Consider the following 21,619-nt stretch of genomic DNA (forward strand, 5'->3'; position numbering starts at 1 on the left):
AGCTGATCGTTGACAGTTTGACAGCAATTGGTAAATCAACAACGCAATACAGTAGAACTACTATTGAGTTTATGTAATCAATGGAACTACTCTTACCAGTGGTGTACCATCATTAATTCCTCATGGACATACGTTTATAAAGATTATTCCAGGTCCAAAATACTAGGAATAGGATAGGCATCGACTCATTTTCAACACATAGATTGTGAGGGAATACGATTCCTTTGGGTGTTATTTTAGAGGGCTCCAAAAGTTATTCAATAATAAACGAGATGTTGAATTTGGTACAAAAATACATCTGCATTGCTATATCCACTTTGAATTTCCTTTTGTTGAAAGATTCTTTTTAAAATAATGTCAGTGAATCTTCCTATGGATTAAATATTTATTGTCGTTATAAATTTTATTTTTTTACTGCATATTTCACATTCTTACAATTTTAGCATTTATAACCTGACGGGACAATAACCAAAGATAGAAATAAGTAATGTAATGCAGAATAGAAAAAACCATTTTAACAAATTAAAAAGTAGTAAAAATTGTGATTTGATTTATTTGACTTATTGCCTATTATTTTGGAATTAGAGTGGACATTTTCGAATATTTCCAACGCTGTGGAATTTTTTTTTGCTAGATTGCAGTTGGTAGAAAATAAAACAAGAGATTACAAATAAACTCAAATGACTTTATTTGTGAAAAAAAAAAAACATTTATGTAACATTTGTAACTGCTGCTTCAATAAATTTTGACAAAGCTTTCCGAAAATTAATTGAAATAACATGAGACAAAATAATCCAAAAACCGACTGTCGTTAGATTATTTTGCGAGTTTTAGAAAATAGTGATGAAAATCAAATTATAATAGCTAGAAAATCAGTTTTCTCGCTCCAATATCGATCAAATTTTCAACTTGTGAATGGTACTTAGATCAACTAAGTAAAAAAAAAAATACATTTCGAGGTGCCAGATAGGTCTTCATCGATAATTAATAAAAAATAAATGTTAAGGCACCTTAGTATCTACGAAGCACCTCCTTGCCTGTCGTTCAAAAAACGTAAACGAGGCATTATAATAGTGGTGCCGCAATTTTTATTTCAATAAAAAAAAATTGAAAATTCAGTTAAGCCCAGCTCTGACTGACTTTTCAGCACAATGATTTGCTTTCAATTGAATAACTATACCTCAAAAAAAAAATATGTATGTTAAAAAATATGGAATGGAGTCTTTCACTGCCAAATCATATTACCGCTGATAACTTTTTTAAAATTACTTCTACAAAATTCGGCCAGTGGAAAAAAACAAGGCCAATTAATTTTTTTTTAGGTGCAAGTGGGAAGCCGGTTTCCGTATACAATTCTTGCGTACCTTAATAATACTTCACTCAACATTTTGCATATTGACTGTCTAGGAAGAATGCAGCTAGAAAAATCGTACACGAAAACTACCAATCTCCCACCTGCCTAACAACTGAAGTGGCCTAAATATTTGGGGGAACCTTTTTCTATCTTTAGAAAATAACAATTAACAAAATTAAAAGAATATAACAAAAAAAAATAACAAATTTTGGAAAGGGGTGTTACAAACAGTGGGCAAAGGCCGATGGTCGACGTCGCAGAATTTTCACAATTAAGCTACCTCAGATCTACTTTGAGTAATGTTGTACGTTAAAATTAAGGCGCGATTACTCGTTTTAAATATTTCGCTTCCCGATTTCGTAGAAAATCTAACTTTGATATTTAAAAACGGCAATGAACAAAAGTAAATGTAATGACAAGTATCTTACGATATTCGTGTTTATTTAAAAAAAAATTGTAATCAATTTCAATCGCAATATTTTAAATTAATATTTTCTTTGCTAGAAATATACAGGGAAGAATTATATACAATACCTTTAATTTATATAAAATCAATCAATAAATTTACTAACGCATATTTTTTGCGAGTTATTCAAATATGATGCAGTGTTTTTACGAAAAATAAGAACATTTTTCAGGGCCGAAGCAACTTAATAGTAAAAATATGATATAAGTATAACTTGTCTCCCTTTTTATGGAGCCACTCTTATATCTCGGTTATTTTAAATTCAAACATTTTGACTTTTTGTTATAAAATAATTACCTGCCAAGCAATGTAACTTCTGGTATTACCACATTTGATTTTGGCCATAGGCGTCGGGTTCTAAATTAAAAATTTGGCGGACTTTTAAAAAATATAAGCGTTTTTTTTATATTAAAGTTATAGAAACCAAATTAAAAAAAATTCTTTAAATGTGCTCAAGATATGAATAACCAAATGTTTAGTTTCTTTAATTTAGTATAACCGTTATAGATATGGTACATAAGCTTTTCCTTTTACTTTTTGTTTCATCAAATCTCATCAAATTCTTGAAGACTTTTTTCTAACTTTTAAAAAGATCAGTGTCGGAACATATATTTCTTAATATATTCACATTATTAAAAATATTTTCATTAAGAAACAAACTTACAACATTAAATAACTAATATCTCCATTTCTGCAACACTATTAAAAAAGGACAAACTTCGTATTAGGGAGGACTTAGAAAATAAAATAACGCAGTGTGTAAAAAGTGGTGAAGGGTTTGAAGAATGCATAAAAAAGGACGTTGAATAGCTGATATAGAGAGAATTATTTAACGTTGTTATATTATTTTCTTTGTTCTTCTATCACGTATTTTTGTTATGAATATTTTCAATAAGTGTGAAAATGTTAGGGGCAGTTTCCATGCTAAATTTTTATTACCAACTAGATAAAAAAAAAATTACCTACTCCAGAATTGCAGTTTTATAAAAAAAAACAAAAAGCAAAAGGAAAAGTTTATTTAAGTTCAATAGTATAGAACTTAACAGTTACACAAAAATAAAAAAATGTTGGGAACCGTATCTCGAGTACTTTTAAAGACATTTTGTTCAAATTTGGTAGAGAGGCATTCTAGGGACGATAAATTAGAATTATATTGACTTTTGGATAAAAAAAATCACTGATATATCTTATTAAAAAAGTTACGTCAGAACCACCGCTTTGGAGTTAATCACTTCATGGTAAAACCTGAAAACATTTCAATTTCAGGTAAAAAAGACACAAGGATGGCTCCACGAAAAAAATATATGTACAAAAGACGCATAAGCTGCATCACACCTTAACTCCAAGTAGAACAATATCTACACAAATAAATAACAAAAAATAAAAATAAAAATAAAAAATCTGCAACGCCAACGCTCCGCCTCCCTTCTTTTTATGTAAAAAGGAAACAAAAAGACCAAGAGGGGCGAAAACAGGATTATTAAAATTTACCTAACAAAACGGCCGGGCTTACCGCTAAGGATTGGGCCCGTGGTGGTTACCTTGTCCGGGATGTTGGTGCATCAGCACCGGCATGGGGTGCTGTGGGGGTGGGGGCGCCTGCTGCAGATACTGCATGCTCTGCATCATGTGCGGCTGGGCCGGGATTAAGGGGTACATGAGGGGGAACTGCGGGTGACCCTGCGGCGGCGGGGCGGCCTGGCAGGGCTGCGGCGGTGCCTGGGGTCCCTGCGCCGGGTTGTATTGCGGTGGTTGAGCGGGAGAGGGGGTCTGTGATTGATGGGGGTTAGGCGGTAGGTATTGTATTTGGGGGGAGGTGTCGTACATGCGGACCGCTGCCGGCATGGGCTGGTAGGCCTGGTTCATGCTAGGCGGGTAGATGAATTGCTGTAGGGGGGCTGGCGCCAGCAGGGGCTGGCCGGTGGCGGCGGCGACTTGCATCTGCGAGGCCATGTCGGTGCGCATCTGGCTCATTGGTACTGCGGAATTAATAGTTACAGGTTTTTAATAAATTTAATTTTTTAATTTATTCGCTAATTATTACTGGCGTTCCTTTAACCCTTTCGCTACGGCTACAATATAATTTTTTCTGCTTTAAAAATAGTATTGGGTTATATATGTCCCAAGGAAATTTTAAAAAACACTGCAAGCATACCAATGCATTATAAATCCCTATTCAAACTGTCCCAACCGTGCTGCTAGTACCAGGTATATATTCGCGTACACAACAGTCCACCTTATTAACACCAGTCTTAGTTAACTTCAAAATTTATTTAAAAAAATTATTATTAAAATTTAAAAATGTGGCATGCTAAAAAGATAATATTGAATAAAATTGTTCTGAGGGTCTATAAAAGTATTATAGTTATACAAAAAAACGTATTTTCAAAAAAAATTTACCGTATTTTTGAAACCTAAAATGCCTTGGGACATATATGCCCTTTAGTGGCGAAAGGGTTAAACATTTTCACTCTATACAGGGCGATTCACAACTTATCCAAAAAAATTTGGGGATGCGATGCGAGAAATGGAGTCAATATCGTAAAAAATTTTTTTGTAAAATCCTTAGTTTCCGAGAAAAAAATTATTGAAGTTATAGTACATTCAACCATTACATGGCTGGACAACTCTAGCGTCATTCGTAATATGCGTATAGAGCCACATGGCCTCAGCAACTCCGAATACTGAAATCCGATTTTACAATTGTAATCATTGCGATAGTGTTTACTGTGGTGGTGTTTACAATAGTTTTTTAATAGTTAGGGTCAAAAATGGCTTGCATGTATAGCAACTCGGAGTTGAAGCATATCGTTTTAATTTATGGTGAAGCAAGACAACATTTGTATTATGGTGAAGCATTTGTGTTATGGTGAAGCAAGACAATATTTGTGTTTACACGTCAGTGGATAAAAGTTTGAACAGTTGTTGTAACATCAGGTATGTCAAATTATTTTATTATTTAAAATGAACAGTTGTTGTAACATCAGGTATGTCAAATTATTTTATTATTTAAAACCACAAATTAATTTTATTAATTAATAATAACAAAAATGGCAAAAGCAGTTGAATTTGCTGACATAAAATAGGTGCTATAAAATTCTATTTATTTCTTTACTTGTGAAAGTTTTCGTACGTTTTTATCACACTTTGCCGCCATGCCGGTTGCATTGTGCGACGTCAGGTTTTACAGTGGACCAGTTTCCAGTACCGTGCAGTTGTATTTTTAAATCATTTTCGAACTGCCCGTTTTGATATTTTCTTTACAAAATTGTATTTGTAAGAGTCCCCTGTACCTCCAAAATTTTTTTTTGGATAAGTTCTGAATCACCCTGTATAACTTAAGTCGTAAAACCTTCATAAATGATTACAAGCCACGTGACCACCGAGCTTAGGCAACCCAACATTCCACAACTGGTACTGTCAACTAAAAAACTAAAAATCCCAAAATCTTAGCATCATCAATATTAATAATTCGTTTACAATGAACAATGACAAACCATTGTGTCTATGCTCGAGACAATGCAATCGCTGATTCGTTGAATTGTAATCATTTCTGAAGACTGTATAAGCTATATATCTGTTCATAAAGTAACGTTTACGTTAAAAATAAAAAATGTTTTGAAAAAATGCTCGAAATATGACAATTTTTATTTACAATAATAGTTTTGTATATGTAGGTCATTTTTATGTGCCTAAAAAGATTTATCAAAGCAATCTCAAAATTAAAATATTGTATATTGTGACAAAAAATTTACACGTACTATTCAAGGTTCCGTTTTAGTAAGAAATAATTCAAAAAATACATTTTTATCGATATGCTTATTTTGTTCAAGAAACTTTTCGTTCCATCAAATATCTCTTGTTTCAAAGAAATCTAACGAAATACAGTTTTAGTTTTCATCTAAAAAATGCAATATTTTTTGGTGACTAGATACATTCTGCTGAACTTCATATCGAACAAGGCAATGATTATAAAATAATTCAAACATCACCTTCAATTGATGTGCAAATGAGGTAACAACACCAGAAAACATAAAAAAATCCTCAAAATTGTGTTGGACAACTGTAAAATGAAGTTGCAGGAGACAGTATACACTGCGTTTTAATATCTTTAAAATGCAACTTATTTTACGGTTGTCCGACACGATTTCGAGGATTTTTCTGATGTTTTTTGATGTTGTCACCTCATTTGGACATACTGAGCGTTCAGCATCAACGATGTCTGTGTGGCCCTATTTAAACTCAGTAAACCACCGACAAACGGTTGTTTTCGACTGAGCAGGTTCCTTATAACACTTTTCAAGCCATTACTGAGCTCAAACGGTATTTTTGCCCATCATCACACGAAATTCAGTTTGTCCATTGTTTTGAAAATGTCAAAAGTAGCATCACTAAAACTTCAATATCTCGATAAGTAATGGTCGAAATGTCACTAAACTTTGATGCGTTTGCTTTAATTAGTGGCGCTATCGATGGGTTAGTTAGTCCGGGACTTTTTGACCGATGTGTTATTTATCAATTTGCATTCTATGAATGAAAATACATACTTTCCCTGCACAGGGATCCAGATCGCGTTATAAGAACAAGTAGTGAAACTCATAAATGGAAATGTCACTTACTTCGTTTGATTCTGCTGCCCTGCGGCGGTGCCTGGTACTGCGGCTGGCTCGTCATCACATGGTACATCATGACGGGCATCTGCGGTTGTACTCCGGGACCGTTCATTGTAGTCGGGATGTAGGGGCTATGACTCGGGGTCTGAGGAGTGTGCGGTCTACTAGCAGAGGGTGTACTTGGTGATCTGACGCAAAAATGTAACAAAATGTAGTTTTCATTTTTGTTGAAAAAAAAAAAAAAATTATTTACCTAGGTTGGAAAGGTTTAGCTGCTGGATTCAAAACAAACTCCTTAGCGTTTGGATTTAGGGTCGACTTCTTTACAGCGTGTGTCACTTTTTCGATATTTTCTTGCTGGGGCGATATCGACTGTTGGGGTTGTGGGGGTGATGCCTGTTGAGGGGGTTTATTTGATGGGGGTATTGGTGGTTGAACTTGTGGAACCTTAAATGGAAAAATACCTTTGTTTACTGTTTGCAATTATTTATTTGTGTCATAGATTTAGTTTCTTCTGTATATTTTTAAAGGGAAGTGGTCATTTTTATATCATTTCGGAAAAGCTCTTTGGAAGAATCTTTTAATGAATTAATGAATCATAGACTTTTTCCTTCAGAATGTTTTTGTACCTAGTAATGAGAAATAAAAGAAAGAGGTAGTATCGCAGAACGACATTTTTAATGAAAAAAAGCACTAAACTGGTAAATAGTTTATTTTTACATTATGTCAATTTTGGAATTTGTTCTTAATTTATTCATAGAATATTATTGAGAAACTACAACTGTTATTACTCCGATAATAAATGACATCCATGGCCTGGCTTTTTCATTCCAAAGCAGTGGCGGCTTGTCAGGTCACCGCTTCACCTAAAATTTCCGTTTGGTTGTGCAATTTAAAATTATTTTTAATTTTATATAAATTTTATAATTTAGGTATAATTCTATATTGAAAATGTATTGTGTTTGTTTGCTAAATACGCAGAAATAAAAAGAATAGTTGCGAGGTGAACGCCTTCTTAAAAAACATTGCCTTCGTTGAGCGCGAACATCAACCTCGAGCCATACAACGTATAGTATACGCAAGTGACTCAGATTGAAATCAGTCTGTGTTCTGCTTCTCTTTGTAGCCTTGTTTACGGCGGTTATTATGGCAACAAGGCGGCCAACACCCAACACGTGAGTAAACTATGGCATGGGGGAACGAGTGACGCAGAAATTGAAGCAGCATCGCCCATCACCTGCCTTTAACAGTTTATACGATATGTGTCGCCCAGTACACGATTACAACCGTTCTTTGTTAGTATTTGTTTTGTATAATAATTGTAGAAATGTTTCCTATGTATGATCCAGTATGTATTTTATTAGAAACCCCATTTTCCAGATGGAGTATTGAGGACAAAAAGGATTTTTTAAATTGAGAGAGACCCGTGCCTTATTCTCTCGATATAGAAAAAAAGGGTAAGTCAAAAGATAATGTGTACGTTCGAAATAAATGGTATTTGGAGTATAAGTGGTTGCGTGGAAGTATTCATTTAAAAAAACTTTTCTGTATGCTATGTTTAATTGTGGATGTAAAGTCGGGCGTGTGGAATAAGAAGGGATTTAACAATTTTGAGAAAGTCACGTGAGGTTGTCGTAACCACAAAGGTTCTTTGGAACATACATGTACGGTGTGCGTTAATGTTCGCAGAAGTCTACAATCCGAACTAATATTTCTATTTTATATAAAATCTAAATGAAAATCCTTCTAGTGTACGTCAGTTTTTCGGTAATATTGCAAATGCAACTAAAAATTTCCAGATTAATTTAAAGTCGTTTGACGTTGAAAATTTTTCTTTTTAGTTAATCAATGAATACGCTTCACCTATCCTCAATGTCACAAACCGCCACTGCTCCAAAGTATTAAAACAGTCAATTGCGGATAAAAGGTGGCTAGAATTAACATTTATTAAAATCCTAAAGGATTCAGATGTTAATTTTTAAATATCAACAACTTTTGAAGGAAAAGTACAATATACACAATTCGTACGATATTTGTTGAGATAGACTTCCAAGAATCGTACTTTGATAGGTTGCCTTGCCTGTAGGTATTGAGTAACGTCATATAAGACATGAAAAACTTTGTACGTTATATCTCATCCACTCTCAAAACATGACTGGATAGACATAAAAAAAGAGCTAAATTGTTTGTCGGATGTCTCTCCTATGACCTATGAGAAATAATAAATTTGAAATCAGTTTGTTGTATCAGTTTTAAAAAAAAAATACCAATTAAAAACAAAAATTTCCAAGCATTTTTCAAAAAAAGAATTTTTACTGAATTTATGCGTTATATTATGGATATTTTTGTATTCATGATACATAATCATATAATTCTTTAAAATTTAAAAGATATTATATTATTTTATATTAAATTTTATTTCATGGTATTTATAGACACGTTAATTACAAGTAAAATTGACATAACATTATTTCAGACAAGTTGCAAATGTTATTAGTAAGTTCAAAGTAACTTTGATACATACTTGAAACGTAATTTAAAAAAAACTCAAGGTCATTTATCGTTACAGCTGTGTTACAGCAAAAAATGCAGAAAAATCAATGTAATTTCAAAGCTAGATACATTAAACGCCACTAAAGTTATAAATAAAAATGATACGTTACTGGAACCTGGAATATTCAACTCATTGTTAGTATTTATATTTCCGAAAGGAGACGATTTGATATTTGACAACCGTTGTGTTATTTTTAACACACACCGACATTTTAATAAAAACTGGTATTGGTATTTTTAATTGTTCGATTAAGTGGTAGCAATTTTAAACTATTTAATGTTATGGGAAATACAAAATTTACTGATATTTACTCCTCGTATATTGTATAATCGTAATTACATAAAAAAATCATTTCACTCTCATCTCGATTACCTAACCCACCTGTTCGATGACTGGCGGAGGCCCCTGCACCTGCTGCTGCTCGTTTGGCCCGGACACCAGCTTGAAATCCTGCGAGAAAGCGTGCAGATCCTTGACGGTATCATCCCTGTGCCTCGGGGGGTGATTAGAAACGTTCACCATTTCCTGACTCTTGATATCGTGCTGGTACTGCTGCTGGTTCTGATTGTAAGCGTTTCGCTGCTGACGTTGAGGCATGGGCTTGGCCTCCCCGTTCATCTGAGGCTTGGAGGCGTGTGGCTGCTGCTGAATCGGAGGAGCCTGTCGGACCTGGACAGCCGGCTGGTATTGGTGGGGAGGCGTATGGGAGTGGGGCCGGCCATGGTTCGGCATGGCGTTCTGTTGCGGCTGTTGCTGCATGGGCATCTGGGGGGGATGCATGTTGGCGTTGTGGATGTGCTGTTGGTTGTGGGGCGCTGAAAGATCAAGCGTATCATCGCACAGACATCGACAGATTTTTAAATAATGCGACAATGGAATATCTTCCCCAAAAGGCGCAGTTAGAAAATCCTTTACAATTTTTTACTTATAAAGATGTAATAAAAACGATGAAATGTTGAAAAAGCGGAAGCCATTTTTTGTTGTTATTTTTTAATAGAGACAAGACCAAAAAGGGAGAAAAAATTGAAGCCCATAAACATTACCAATGGAATTTCTCGTGCTGAATCACTGAAAATGTTAGGAAAGATATACAGTAATTCAGATTTATCAAAAGCTCAAGATGGGAATAAAAAAAAACAAAACATACCACAGAAATTGTACAACCCCCAAATCCAAAGCCTGTGCGTAAGGGGACTACACTTGAAAAAACGCGGACAAACACCCATTTTCAATTGATATTGCTAGTGCCGACGCCAGGGATTGAACCCGGATCAGAATAGGAAGCCTGGCTGAGAAATGCTTGCCACTGCACTCTCGACCGACTACTTTACCGTGGCGAATGGCAGAGCTGGGTAATTACTTGTAATTTAAAAATAGTTACAATTACAAATTACTTTTTAAAAAAAGGAACTAATTACAATTACAAAGTATATTCTTTAAAAAAGGAATTATATTAATTTAATTACAGTTACATGGAAAATGGATTTAGCAATTACTTTTCTAATTACTTTTCTAATTACTTTTATGATAAAGTAAATTATAGTGACCAAACAGAGAAAAAGGAAAAAGTTAAGTTAAAAATTTAAATTAAAAGTGTTGTGTAATATTGCGTTTTATTATTTATTAGAATTGATACTAAAATGAAAAGATTATTCTTATTCATTTTCTNGCCCACCTACGAAGGCTGTCCAGGCCTACACGAGATGAGGCAGGATAAAGAGGGATAATCCCCCTCGATCCCAAATCATTGAGGCCAATTTCTAGCCATAGAATAATGGCGTAATTCAGACTTTACATTCATGCAGTACATCATAACGGGTGACGAGATATGGATTTACGAGTTTGACATGCAAACAAGTCAACAATCTTCCGAATGGCGCTTTTCTAATGAGCCGAAACTAAAAAATAAAACATGTCAAAGTCGATCTAAAATTAAAGTTATATTGACTGTTTTCTTCGACTACCATTGTGTTGTCTACACAGAATTCCTTCCGGACGGAGAACCAGTCAACAAAGAATATTATCTGGGCATTATATATCTGGTATCTTATATTATATCTGGTTTGGGAGAGAGAGTATCCGTCCCAAAAGACCACATTTATGGAAAGATAATTCTTGAATTTTGCACTACGATAATGCACCATCACACAAAGCGATAATTGTGAATGAATTTTTAACAACAAATGTCAACGAATGTCATCGAGCACCCACAGTAATCGCTGGGTACGGCCCCTGCTGACTTTTTCTTCTTACCCAAACTCAAATAACCCCTTCGGGGAACACATTCGAGTCGATAGAAGTCATAAAAAGAAAATTGTTGAAGGAGTTGAGGTCCATACCGGAATATGAGTTTAAAAAGTGCTTTGACGAGTGGGTTGTTCGTTGGAAAAAGTGTATTGCTTCAAATTGAGCATATTTTGAGACAATAAATTTTGATGATTAATTGAATATATTGTGTTTTATTGACAAATTCCTGATATTTTTTGACAGAATATACATTTAGAATTTGTAAAAACAAGAAATTCATACAAAATGAACAAACAATTTTGCTGCACATAATTATATCAACAATGAAGTCAAATAATCATTACAATTCCACAACAGTGTTGATTTTTTTATCTAGAAGGTATTTATAACCGATGATTAGCTCCGATGACAATTTCGTTTGCCGAAAGCATGCATCTATAACTCGTATCAGTAAAATTTTACACACTTTGAAAACTATTTTTACTTTTTTTCTTTTTGGTAATAACAAATGTGTACTCAAGGGTACAGGTATACACAAGGTGTCCCGATTTACAGGTGTACAAAGCATTAATAAGTAAAAAAAAAACAAAATTCAGATATTTCATATTAAATAGGTCCTAAAAAGGCACATTCTTCGGAAAGTATTCCTCAAAAGTGCCTGCTATAATTTGTTTCTGGGGCAAATTTAAGAAGAATTGTATTAGTGATTGGAAATATTCGAAAAATATTGACAACTAATTTTTCTACTTTCCTTTAAATGCCTTCCCCTGACTTTATTTTCAGTACACTCCACAAAGGACGTTAAACAATCTATATATAAAATATATTTGCACACGGACTTTGTAGATGGAAAAGTTAACTCGTACATATTGAGTTGACAGTAAATCCAAATGAGTTACATTATATTTAATATAGCAAAGTACAAAAGTATTTAAACATATTTCCTTTCAGTAAAATTAAAAATTTACTAAAACATTGGCGCTTTTGAAAAAAAAAATTATCTGATCCACCCGTGATTTCAATCAACATCTTTCGGATTGCTAGGCGAGTGCTTACAAACTGATCTATGATAGCTCTACGGTGGGCAGTGCCTATTTAAACGTTAGGGTTACCGCAGATGTAAATAAAAATCTTGAAATTTTCAAATTAAATTTTCTCATTGCAATATTGTTCTGAAAGGATCAGAGCCAGTGTCGAAGAATAAAATACGGTAGCCCTGATGGCCCGGGAAACGCATTCAGGTACAAAATTTGTTTCCTTGTCAATTTTAGTCTAAACAAAGTCCATATTGCTGGTTGAGAAAATCATTGATTTTTGGTAAAAAGCAATAAAGAGGAGTATTTAATATATACATATTTTGAAAGAAATAGTAGATCATTCATGTATAATTGCAAATTGCTCCCAATCTTCGATATTAATTCAGAAAAAATATGAAAAACAAAAAAAAAGAACCAAAATTACTAGGAATTGTTACACATATACACATTTGGAAATAAATATATTTTATAAAAACTAGTACAGACATTGTAAGGGGTAACAATATGGTATGTTTTCATATTAAAAAAATTACCAAATTATATTTTTTTAAAATGAGCCTCAAAAAAATCGTAGCAGTCCCAAATATGTGCCTATTTAAGATAAATTTAAAAAAATAAAATAGTTTGAGATACCTATAAATCAGAACACTCTATACATATAAAGGCTAAAGAAATGCTAATAAATGTAATATAAGTACCTTGCTGAACGTGTACACTGTTCTGATGCGGAGAGGGATGCATGGGGTAGTTAACGGGAGGCCTAGTTTCTTTTGGGGAGGGTGTATTTTGACTACTACTGCTCTGACTAGGTGGCGGCGTACTTCTAACTAGTTTTCCATTGTTCTGACTCTTTCTTTTCGCTGGAGGTATATATTTTCCTACAAAAATGAAGCACGTGGTATATAATATATTAACAAAATGCAAGAACCAGTAGCTCAAATGAACAAGTACAAGTAGTTCAAATGAATAGAATGCAGTACAAAAACGATCAACAATTTTCTAATACTTTACCGTTGGCGTTAGAATCCTGATGAGGTCGGACGACCGCCGCGTAGGCAGCCTCCTCGTCGCCGTTCTCCAGCTCCAGCCTCGCCTTGTGCGTGGGCTGGTTCTCTATCTCGCTGGCGATCAGATTAGCTTTGGCCTCTGCCTCTTTGTAATCGGCAGTGTCGCTTTGCTGGAGCGGCACCGTGTAGCCCCTCAGGGATTGGTCGAACGTGCTTTGTACCCCGTACTCCTGTTCATTTTTCTTGAACATGTCGTTGGCGTCCCACCCATTGGCGGCATCCAATTCTAAGGGCATGTCGGCGCCGTTCACGCCCGAGTCCCATGGTTCCAGTTCCCTCTCCTCCAGCTTAGCGGTACCTAAAGTAAGTGTCAATTTAGTTATTTGATATTGACGATGGTTTCTTTTATGTACGTACCGTTGAGTCGTGCAGATATGGCAGTATCGGTTTGAAACGTATCACGAGTGGGGTAATCTAGATCTACGTCTTTCGCCACCATTGTTAGAATATCATTAGGCTTAAAAATGAGCTTCTCTACGCATGTCTCGGCCTGTATCTGGGAATTGGGCCCTTCGGGATTATCTACTTTGGCTGCCACCTCTAGCACTACCTCAAAACTGCTTGAGAACGTCTTAAATACACCTACAAGGGGCAATCGTGATAAGGATAAAAGATAAATTAGAAAGATAATAAAATGTTTAGTGCTACATACTTTTCGATAGAAAAAAAATTATCAACTCTAATTATCAATTCTAAAAACAAATACATCAAACGCATTCCACTAATATGATTTAAAAACATGTTTGTCTATTATATGAATGGAACCAGTTCTCTCAAAAGGAGACAAATACTGCACTGAGAATTATAATACCACCTTGAGAATAATTTCAATTAATCAATTTCATCAACAATTATTACATCTCTTTATTTGGTTATTTTCAATTATTAACGTTTATAAACACTTAAAAGTTATGAGTTTTCAAATGATAAGGAAAACAACTTCTTTAGACAACATAAAACTTAGTTGGTTTAGGTCAAGTAGTTTACAGAAACAAATTAATTTTGTACACAATTCTGCGCTTGTTTATTTGTCGCTATGGCAAAATACGAAGTGATAACTATGCTGTTGCATATTACTCATTGTTTTAAAATTCAATTAAAGTTGTATGTATTCCTACATACTACTTATCAGTTATGCATGTATATTAATTTATCTGACATGAAAAATACCAATATAAAAGTGAATAAGGACTTATCTTGTTAAAAGTAAGAAAGAGGAAGAAGTAAAACACATAGAGCACAAAGTGATGACAGTAATATTAATGTACCTTCCCATACTGATCCTGAGGCTGTTTTAATACGAACTATATTGCCTATTTGGCTAGTAGCAGCATGCATGAAATGAGCATTATTGTAGACACCTTCTACTGCTACAGATCTCGTTCTTTGGGCCCTGAAAATATAAAACTTGGAGAACATAGATAGGCAGACAATAAAATTAAAAAATCTAGTACCTAACTATAAACCAAATTAAAAAATGAATAATAAATTAGTTCAAATAATAACACAATCTTAATTAATGTAAAAAGTAATTCCTGTATTATTAAAATCATTAATAATTAGGATTCAAAACTGAATAAAAACAACAATACGTTTTAAATACATTCAAATGTACATTTAAAAGGAAAATAATATATATTTGTGGCAAGTACACAAAAAAACATGAAAATAATTTATATAAACATGTTTGGGTTCTTTTGTTTATACTGAAGCCACGTTGTAAGTGAATCACAGGGTAAATAGTGTGAAACCCCTAAATGAACGAGTTTTTATTGTTGATCCGATTTTTGTTTTAGAAAAGTTACTAACCTTACAGGGCCTCCTCGATTTTTCCTTTTGTTGTTCATGTCACCGTTACCGTAATGGCCGGGATCCCTATTTCTCGTAGGCACCGGAATTTTGATGAATTTTATGTAAACACTTTAAAACAAGAACACGAGGTTTACGAAAAACCTTTTATTTTCACCCGTTCGCGAACAAAGATTTCACCAAATACAAAATGGCCTAGTGACGTAACCGTAGAACGCGTTTTTCTTTTGTTTTTACAATCACATTCAAGTGATTTCTGTTTTATTACATTCAGACAATGATACAGTGTCTGTTTCCGTTGATTTTCACGTGTGAATTGTTTAAAAAATTGATATTTTTGATAACAAACAAATGTATAACCAGCATTTGCGGGTAGTGTCTGTCAAGACTGACTGACAAGTCTCGACTGAGATTGCGCGTGGCCGCCATTAAAGTTTTTGTTGCATTTGTTTTGTGGCGGCAAATTTTAGTACTTCAAATAATCGATAACTCGGAGCGTGCGTAAATCGACAAAAATTAATTATACAGCCCCAAATTACAAAATTCCGACAACCTGTTGTTTGCTTTTCAAACGAAGTCTCGTCTTTTTTAAGACTTTCCCATAATAACATCTCAGGGTAAGTTCAATACATGGATTTTACTGTACACCGCACGCCCCTTGTTTACTTTTCTTATTTATTTTCGTACGAGTCTTGCAAACAAATAACATTGATTTATTTAAATATTTAACAAACTATAAACAACGAATAATATAATACAAATAAACAGTACAAATTACAATAATTTTTATAAAAATAAACATTTCCTGGGTCGAGTATTTTTAGAAGAAAATTCAAACAAACATTCTGAAGAAAACCTCGTTTTGTTTTGCCTTCTTATTTCTTATAAGTAATATAGAACATATTATAAATGTTAACTATGCTGAATTTTAACATATACTTTTTCTTTATAATAAGTAACAGGTACTCGAGCAGGTAGTAAGATAGTAGATATGAAGATATGTAGTGTTGTCTGTGTTGTACGACATTAAAATGTACTTATCTACGTACATACGTTCATAGGTACGGAAATCGTCGCAATAACAGTTAAATTTTTTGCCAAATCATTGGCTTTATTCTCAAGGTTACTAGCTACGTACCTACTTACACTTACAGCAGATTATAATTATTGCCAAAGGGACCAGAGACCGTACAATGACCTTTTGGGTATATATCAGGTACAAATTTAAATATTTAGGAGAATAGGTATGTCTCTTCATTTTAAAGAAATATTCAACTGTAAGTGAAATTGTACCTATACAGTAGGTAATATTTCAGTAAAATTAAAATGAAGTTTGTATCAATTTGAAAAATTTTTAAACAGAGAATTGAATTTAGTTTCAATAATATCTCTATTTGCAAATTTCAACTAGACAATAATTGTCAGCAATAGAAACTATGAAATTTAACATTAGTTATGAATCTTAAAAATTGGATTTAGATATTTGTATTATTTTTCAGATGGTTTTGAGAAAGATCAACTCCAGTTACACTTTTCAACAATTCAATTCCGAAATTAATGAACTGTACGATTACTTAAGATCCGAAAAGTATAAAGACGAAGAAATAAAAAAGATCTTTGCACCCCTAACAGCAAAAGTAAAAAAGTCTAATGCTTTTACCTACATCTTCGTATCAATCTTGGTATTATTGGTCTCAGTATACTTTTTAACATATTTCGACTTTATTTACTGGCACGTTTCTGCTATTGCTAGAATCGCTTTGATAAAAGTTCTGCCATATTTTGATTGGAGGTACTTAAAGAACAAACAATGTCTCATAGAAAAATTGGCTCCTAGCACCCCAAGTTTGCTTTTCAACTGCGACCTTTGCGAAAATATACGTAACATTCACGTTTACGAAGATATCGATGAAGACACTTTAATTCAACGTTACCTAGAACTAGACGTGCCTTTGATTTTAACCAAGGGTTTAGAAGAGTGGCCAAAGCACTCAAATTTTATAGACGACGTGGTTAAGGAAGATGCTTTCTATTATTCATATCCGTGTAGACTGTCGACTAGCATCCACAGAGGTTCTAGCATGGCAGGGCAACTCCTAGAGAAAGTCAAATCGTTCGATGAGTTTTTTCTGCACTTCCAGAACTGCGACTTGGAAGCTATGAGGGTGTTCCGCAGGTTCACCTACAGACCAAAGTTCTTACCACCGACTTATTCCCCAGTTTTGTACAACTGGTTGGTGTGGAACAAGGATTACAACACTACCAACTACAAGCCTATAGACCTGGTTGAACGGGTGTCAATTTTCAGCCAACTCTTTGGCTGGAGTTACGTGAGATTGACCCCTAGGCTGAACTGTAAAGACGTTTGTCCAGAACTGAACATCGCTTTGAGCGGTGGAGAATCGCTGGTCTTTACCAACCTGTGGGATCTGGAGTACAGACCAAAGGAAGTTGGTGAAAATATGGCGGTAATTCTAGAAACTAAGGATTAAGCCGTACTTAAAGAAACAGCTTCAAATTTTTGTCATGGGTGCGTATATATGAAATATAAATTGGTCCTTTTCAAAATATATATGTGTATTAGAGATATATTCAGAAAATATACGTCATCATCAGCATGGAAGGGAAGGATCCTTATCTCAAAATTAAAAGAAAAAATTAACTATTTTTATGAGTAGGTTCTTCATTTCTGCGATACAAGGTTGTTTTACAAAGACAAAAGATTGTAAACATTTAATAATTGAACTATGTAGGGTTTAGTGAATAACGATAGTTTTATTTTATTTCACTTGCATAGTTTCTTAGATAACAGGGATTGATGAACAAAAAAGAGTATCTACATCTATGAATGGCATTCAATGCTTAATCTGTCAGTGCAGCCAAGCTGACAGAGAGTGACCTGTTATTTTGCAGGTACTATGCAAGTAAGACCTGTGTCACTGATAATGCAGCCTAAAACAATTTTAACTGATATTGCAGAAATCAACTTCTCTGCGGATTAATGCCCTCTGCGGACTATTACCCTGAGCAGAACTTATTTATACCAGCAATATTTAGTAAAGGTTAGGATCATTCGTCAGCAGAATCACCAAATATATACTGGGGTTAGAACTTGCAAGTTTGAAATTGGTATATGTCTGGTTACTAGATATTGCGGGTATAATTCAATGCTTGGCAGGACATTAGTTTGAAGAGTATGTGTTTTCTTCAATGTTACCTGTTAAAATAAGTATTTTTAAATATAATTATCTTTCTTTTCAATGAAACATCTGACACTTTATTTCATTGTAATTAAATATACCGGGTGACCCATGAATATGTGGGCAATCTCTCGGATTTATACAGGGGACGTTAAAATGACATAACAAGTTCCTACAAAAATCCGAGTCTTTAAAATACTTTGTGTGATTTAATTATTTTTTAAAACGATGGACTCCTTAAAAATTGACCCATGAAAACAATTTGACTTATTTGGTTTACCAGGGATGGACTATAGCTGTAGCGCAATACTGTCAATTTTTTTTACACCTTTTATGATAAAGGCACAAAAATAATATTTTTAGATAGTTTGTATCTTAAACTAAAAAAAGATAAAATGAACTGTTTTTGAGAAAAAACTATTTTTGTTTAATATGATTTTTATTCCATAATTTTGTGTCTGTTCGATATAAGCTCCTTCTAATGTTATACATTGTCTAGTTCTGTGAATTGAAGATTGTTTTATCCACTGTTGTCCATCGTATTAAAAAATAATTCAATTACACAAAGTATAGAAGTTATTAAATAAAATCGATTTTTAGGAGCGATTTTTAGGGGCCTGTATCTCTGTAGGGGGTCCTCTAGGGAAAATTTTTATAAGAACTTGTCATGTTATTTTAACGTAATCTGTATAAATCCGAGAAATTGCCCACATATTCTGGGATACCTTGTATGTATCGGCATTGGACATCCTAGTTTACAATAATGTATTTTTGTCATTTATAACTTTAACGGTGTTTAAAATTTCTAGCTTTAAAAATACGTCAATTTTCCTGCACTTTTTGAATAAAATGAAAGAAATCGTTCTTAGAATTAATATTAAACGTTACAAGTAGGGATAAAATTTCCAAATCCAATGGCATCAATTTTACGGGATCTTTATTGATAGCGACTGCCATTATATCCACTACTGCTTGATGCTTTCATATTCAAATTCAGTAAATTTTTATCTTAAATAAATCGTTAGCCCAAAATTTCATCATAAGTTAAACATCTTTAGAGATATTTTAGGAAGTGTGATTTTATTTTTCAAATTTTAACCTTCTTAAAAGCAAAGCATTTCCAGACACTTGTTAATAGACACTTTTTTACAAGCACCTAAATTTTTTTGGAGTATGTTTGAATCGCCCTAAATAATCATCGTCAAAAAGCGAAAAAGTTGGTGATGTACATACTATTTTTCACTATCGGAATGTATGCATGCCGTTGATAAAGCTGTCTACACCTTTTCAACGCTGAAAGTTTTTAAATATTTTTCACGACTCAAATTTTAGACAAATTACTAAAGTCGTCTTAGAGACATTTGAAAAAAATGAAATAATGAAAATCGTTAACACAGGTATCTCAGAAAAGCAAGAATGGAGCTACATAAGCTGTATATATTGCGTTTTATCTTATTTTGGAAAGGAATATCCCTGCGAACGTGGCATATGTTTTTTGAAATGTCATATATATTGCAAAATTATGGTACTTCGATATCTCTATAGTCATCGTAAAATTCAGATTCATATATAGGTACAACTAAACAGATCTATGGTCTAATATGTAATGTAATTTTGTTGGTTTTGATAGAATAAACAAAGAGTTTTGCAAATGTTTGTTTATACTATTTACTATAATTATTTAATCCACCCCTTATTTTAAGACGAAGCTCAGCTTTTGAAAAATAAGCACTATGAAAAAATGTCCATAATCGAAATTAAATCATTCCCTGGAGGAAATACATCAGCGCTAAAAATTAGTCCACCTCCCCCCTCCTCCCAGGGAGTAACTTTGAAATATTAAATAGGAACCCCTATTTTTCATTGTAGATTCAGGTTCTTCGGCTAACAGTACGTAGAATTTGTCTGAAACATTTTTTTCGATTCATGGTAGATGCCGCTGTAATCAACAAAATTCAATTTTTTTTTATTTCACTTACTGAGAATCTATGCATACATTTATAAAACTATACAGGGTGTGCCATTTAACACTCCCGCTGCCAATATCTCTAAAATTAAGAAATTTATTTTAGTTCCGGAAATTGGGGTTATTAGGTCCCTCGAATAGCTTCAAATTGTAGTTAGAATTGTTAGTTCAAATCATTCTGCATAGATGGCATGGCGATACTAAAAATTTTTTTGATCCCTGGAACGTGGAAATGCAGTCCATCTGAAAGATCGTTCAATTTTGAGTAATTTTTGTAATATAAAGTTTTTCCCTATATTTACTTGTTTTCGAGATTTGTCGACTTTAATATGCAATGTATGATATAAATCACACCGAGACAAAATATTCTTTTAAAATATTGTTATAATGATTTTATTCACACCACATACTAACAAACATAAATTATAAAAAAAAACAAATGATCAACTACAGAAAAAAAATTGTATGATGGTAAATCCTATAACTAGTATAGATAAATTGAAAGACGCAAGCTGATAAAACTGTAATTATTGGAAAACTAATGTGTCATCTGTCATTGTCATGAGCCACCTATGACTGCATTTTTTAATAACATTTGATAAAATACTGTTCGTCTCTGCCCCTTAAAGATTTACCATTGTAAATTTTTTTTTCTGTAGTTGATCATTCGTTTTTTTATAATTCATTGTTTGTTAGTTAGTATGTGATGTGAATAAAGTCATTCTAACAATATTTTAAAAGAATATTTTGTCTCGGTGCGATTTAAATAAAATAATAGATTTTCTTGTTATATCATACATTGAAGTCGACATATCTCGAAAACAAGTAAATATAGGGAAAAACTTTATACTACAAAAATTACTCAAAATTTAACGATCTCTCAGATGGACTGCATTTCCACGTTCCAGGGAACAAACAATTTTTTAGTATCGCCACGCCATCTATACAGAAAGATTTGAACTAACAATTCTAACTACAATTTGAAGCTATTCGAGGGATCTAACAGCCCCAATTTCCGAAACTAAAATAAATTTCTTCATTTCGGAGATATTGGCAGCGGGAGTGTTAAATGGCACACCCTGTATATCAAAATGAAGAAAATGAAAAAAAAAATACAGGCTGTTACAAGTTTGCTTCTCATTACAGGGATCTCCGAAATGGTAAGAGGTACGAAGTAGCTTAAATGGGGGCAAACTTGCGTAATCAGGGGACCAACATTATGCCTCTAAAAAATCAAGGCTAACATGATTAGTTTTCGAAATATTTGAAAAAAACCGAAATTTTGAATATCCATTTTTGTTTCATT

The 21,619-nt window shown here is 33.5% G+C and overlaps 2 protein-coding genes across 6 annotated transcripts; one reads left to right on the forward strand and one right to left on the reverse strand.

Annotated features, from left to right (window-relative positions):
* Nucleotides 1-1,311: 1,311 nt before the first annotated feature.
* Nucleotides 1,312-15,540, reverse strand: LOC108910926 (ataxin-2 homolog). The gene is made up of 9 exons (XM_018715695.1): nt 15,148-15,540; nt 14,607-14,731; nt 13,696-13,920; nt 13,283-13,636; nt 12,970-13,149; nt 9,369-9,802; nt 6,687-6,880; nt 6,440-6,621; nt 1,312-3,799 (listed from the first exon to the last, which is right to left on the reverse strand). Exons 1-9 carry the CDS (start codon nt 15,183-15,185, stop codon nt 3,336-3,338), a joined length of 2,196 nt encoding a protein of 731 aa, XP_018571211.1. The 5' UTR covers nt 15,186-15,540; the 3' UTR covers nt 1,312-3,335.
* A 123-nt stretch (nt 15,541-15,663) lies between these two features.
* On the forward strand, nt 15,664-18,415 carry LOC108910916. Of its 5 annotated transcripts, none has more exons than XM_018715675.1 (2): nt 15,664-15,764; nt 16,647-18,415. In XM_018715675.1, the coding sequence occupies exon 2, from the start codon at nt 16,647-16,649 to the stop codon at nt 17,637-17,639; it is 993 nt and encodes a 330-aa protein (XP_018571191.1). In that variant the 5' UTR covers nt 15,664-15,764; the 3' UTR covers nt 17,640-18,415. The 5 variants fall into 5 exon arrangements, with proteins under 5 accessions (XP_018571191.1, XP_018571192.1, XP_018571189.1 ...); XM_018715676.1 differs by lacking the exon at nt 15,664-15,764 and adding an exon at nt 16,203-16,391; XM_018715673.1 differs by lacking the exon at nt 15,664-15,764 and adding an exon at nt 16,203-16,363.
* The last annotated feature ends 3,204 nt before the right edge of the window (nt 18,416-21,619 follow it).

The sequence above is a fragment of the Anoplophora glabripennis genome, unplaced genomic scaffold, assembly GCF_000390285.2.
Source record: "Anoplophora glabripennis isolate ALB-LARVAE unplaced genomic scaffold, Agla_2.0 scaffold462, whole genome shotgun sequence".
Classification (NCBI taxonomy): domain Eukaryota; kingdom Metazoa; phylum Arthropoda; class Insecta; order Coleoptera; family Cerambycidae; genus Anoplophora; species Anoplophora glabripennis.

Coding starts and splice junctions, on each gene's coding strand:
- LOC108910926 (XM_018715695.1), bottom strand. CDS start 15,185: ATGAACAACAAAAGGAAAAATCGAGGAGGCCCTGTAAG. Junction 13,150..13,282: donor TCAGGATTCTAACGCCAACG/GTAAAGTATTAG, acceptor TCATTTTTGTAG/GAAAATATATACCTCCAGCG. Junction 3,800..6,439: donor GGGCAGCAGAATCAAACGAA/GTAAGTGACATT, acceptor TTAATTCCGCAG/TACCAATGAGCCAGATGCGC.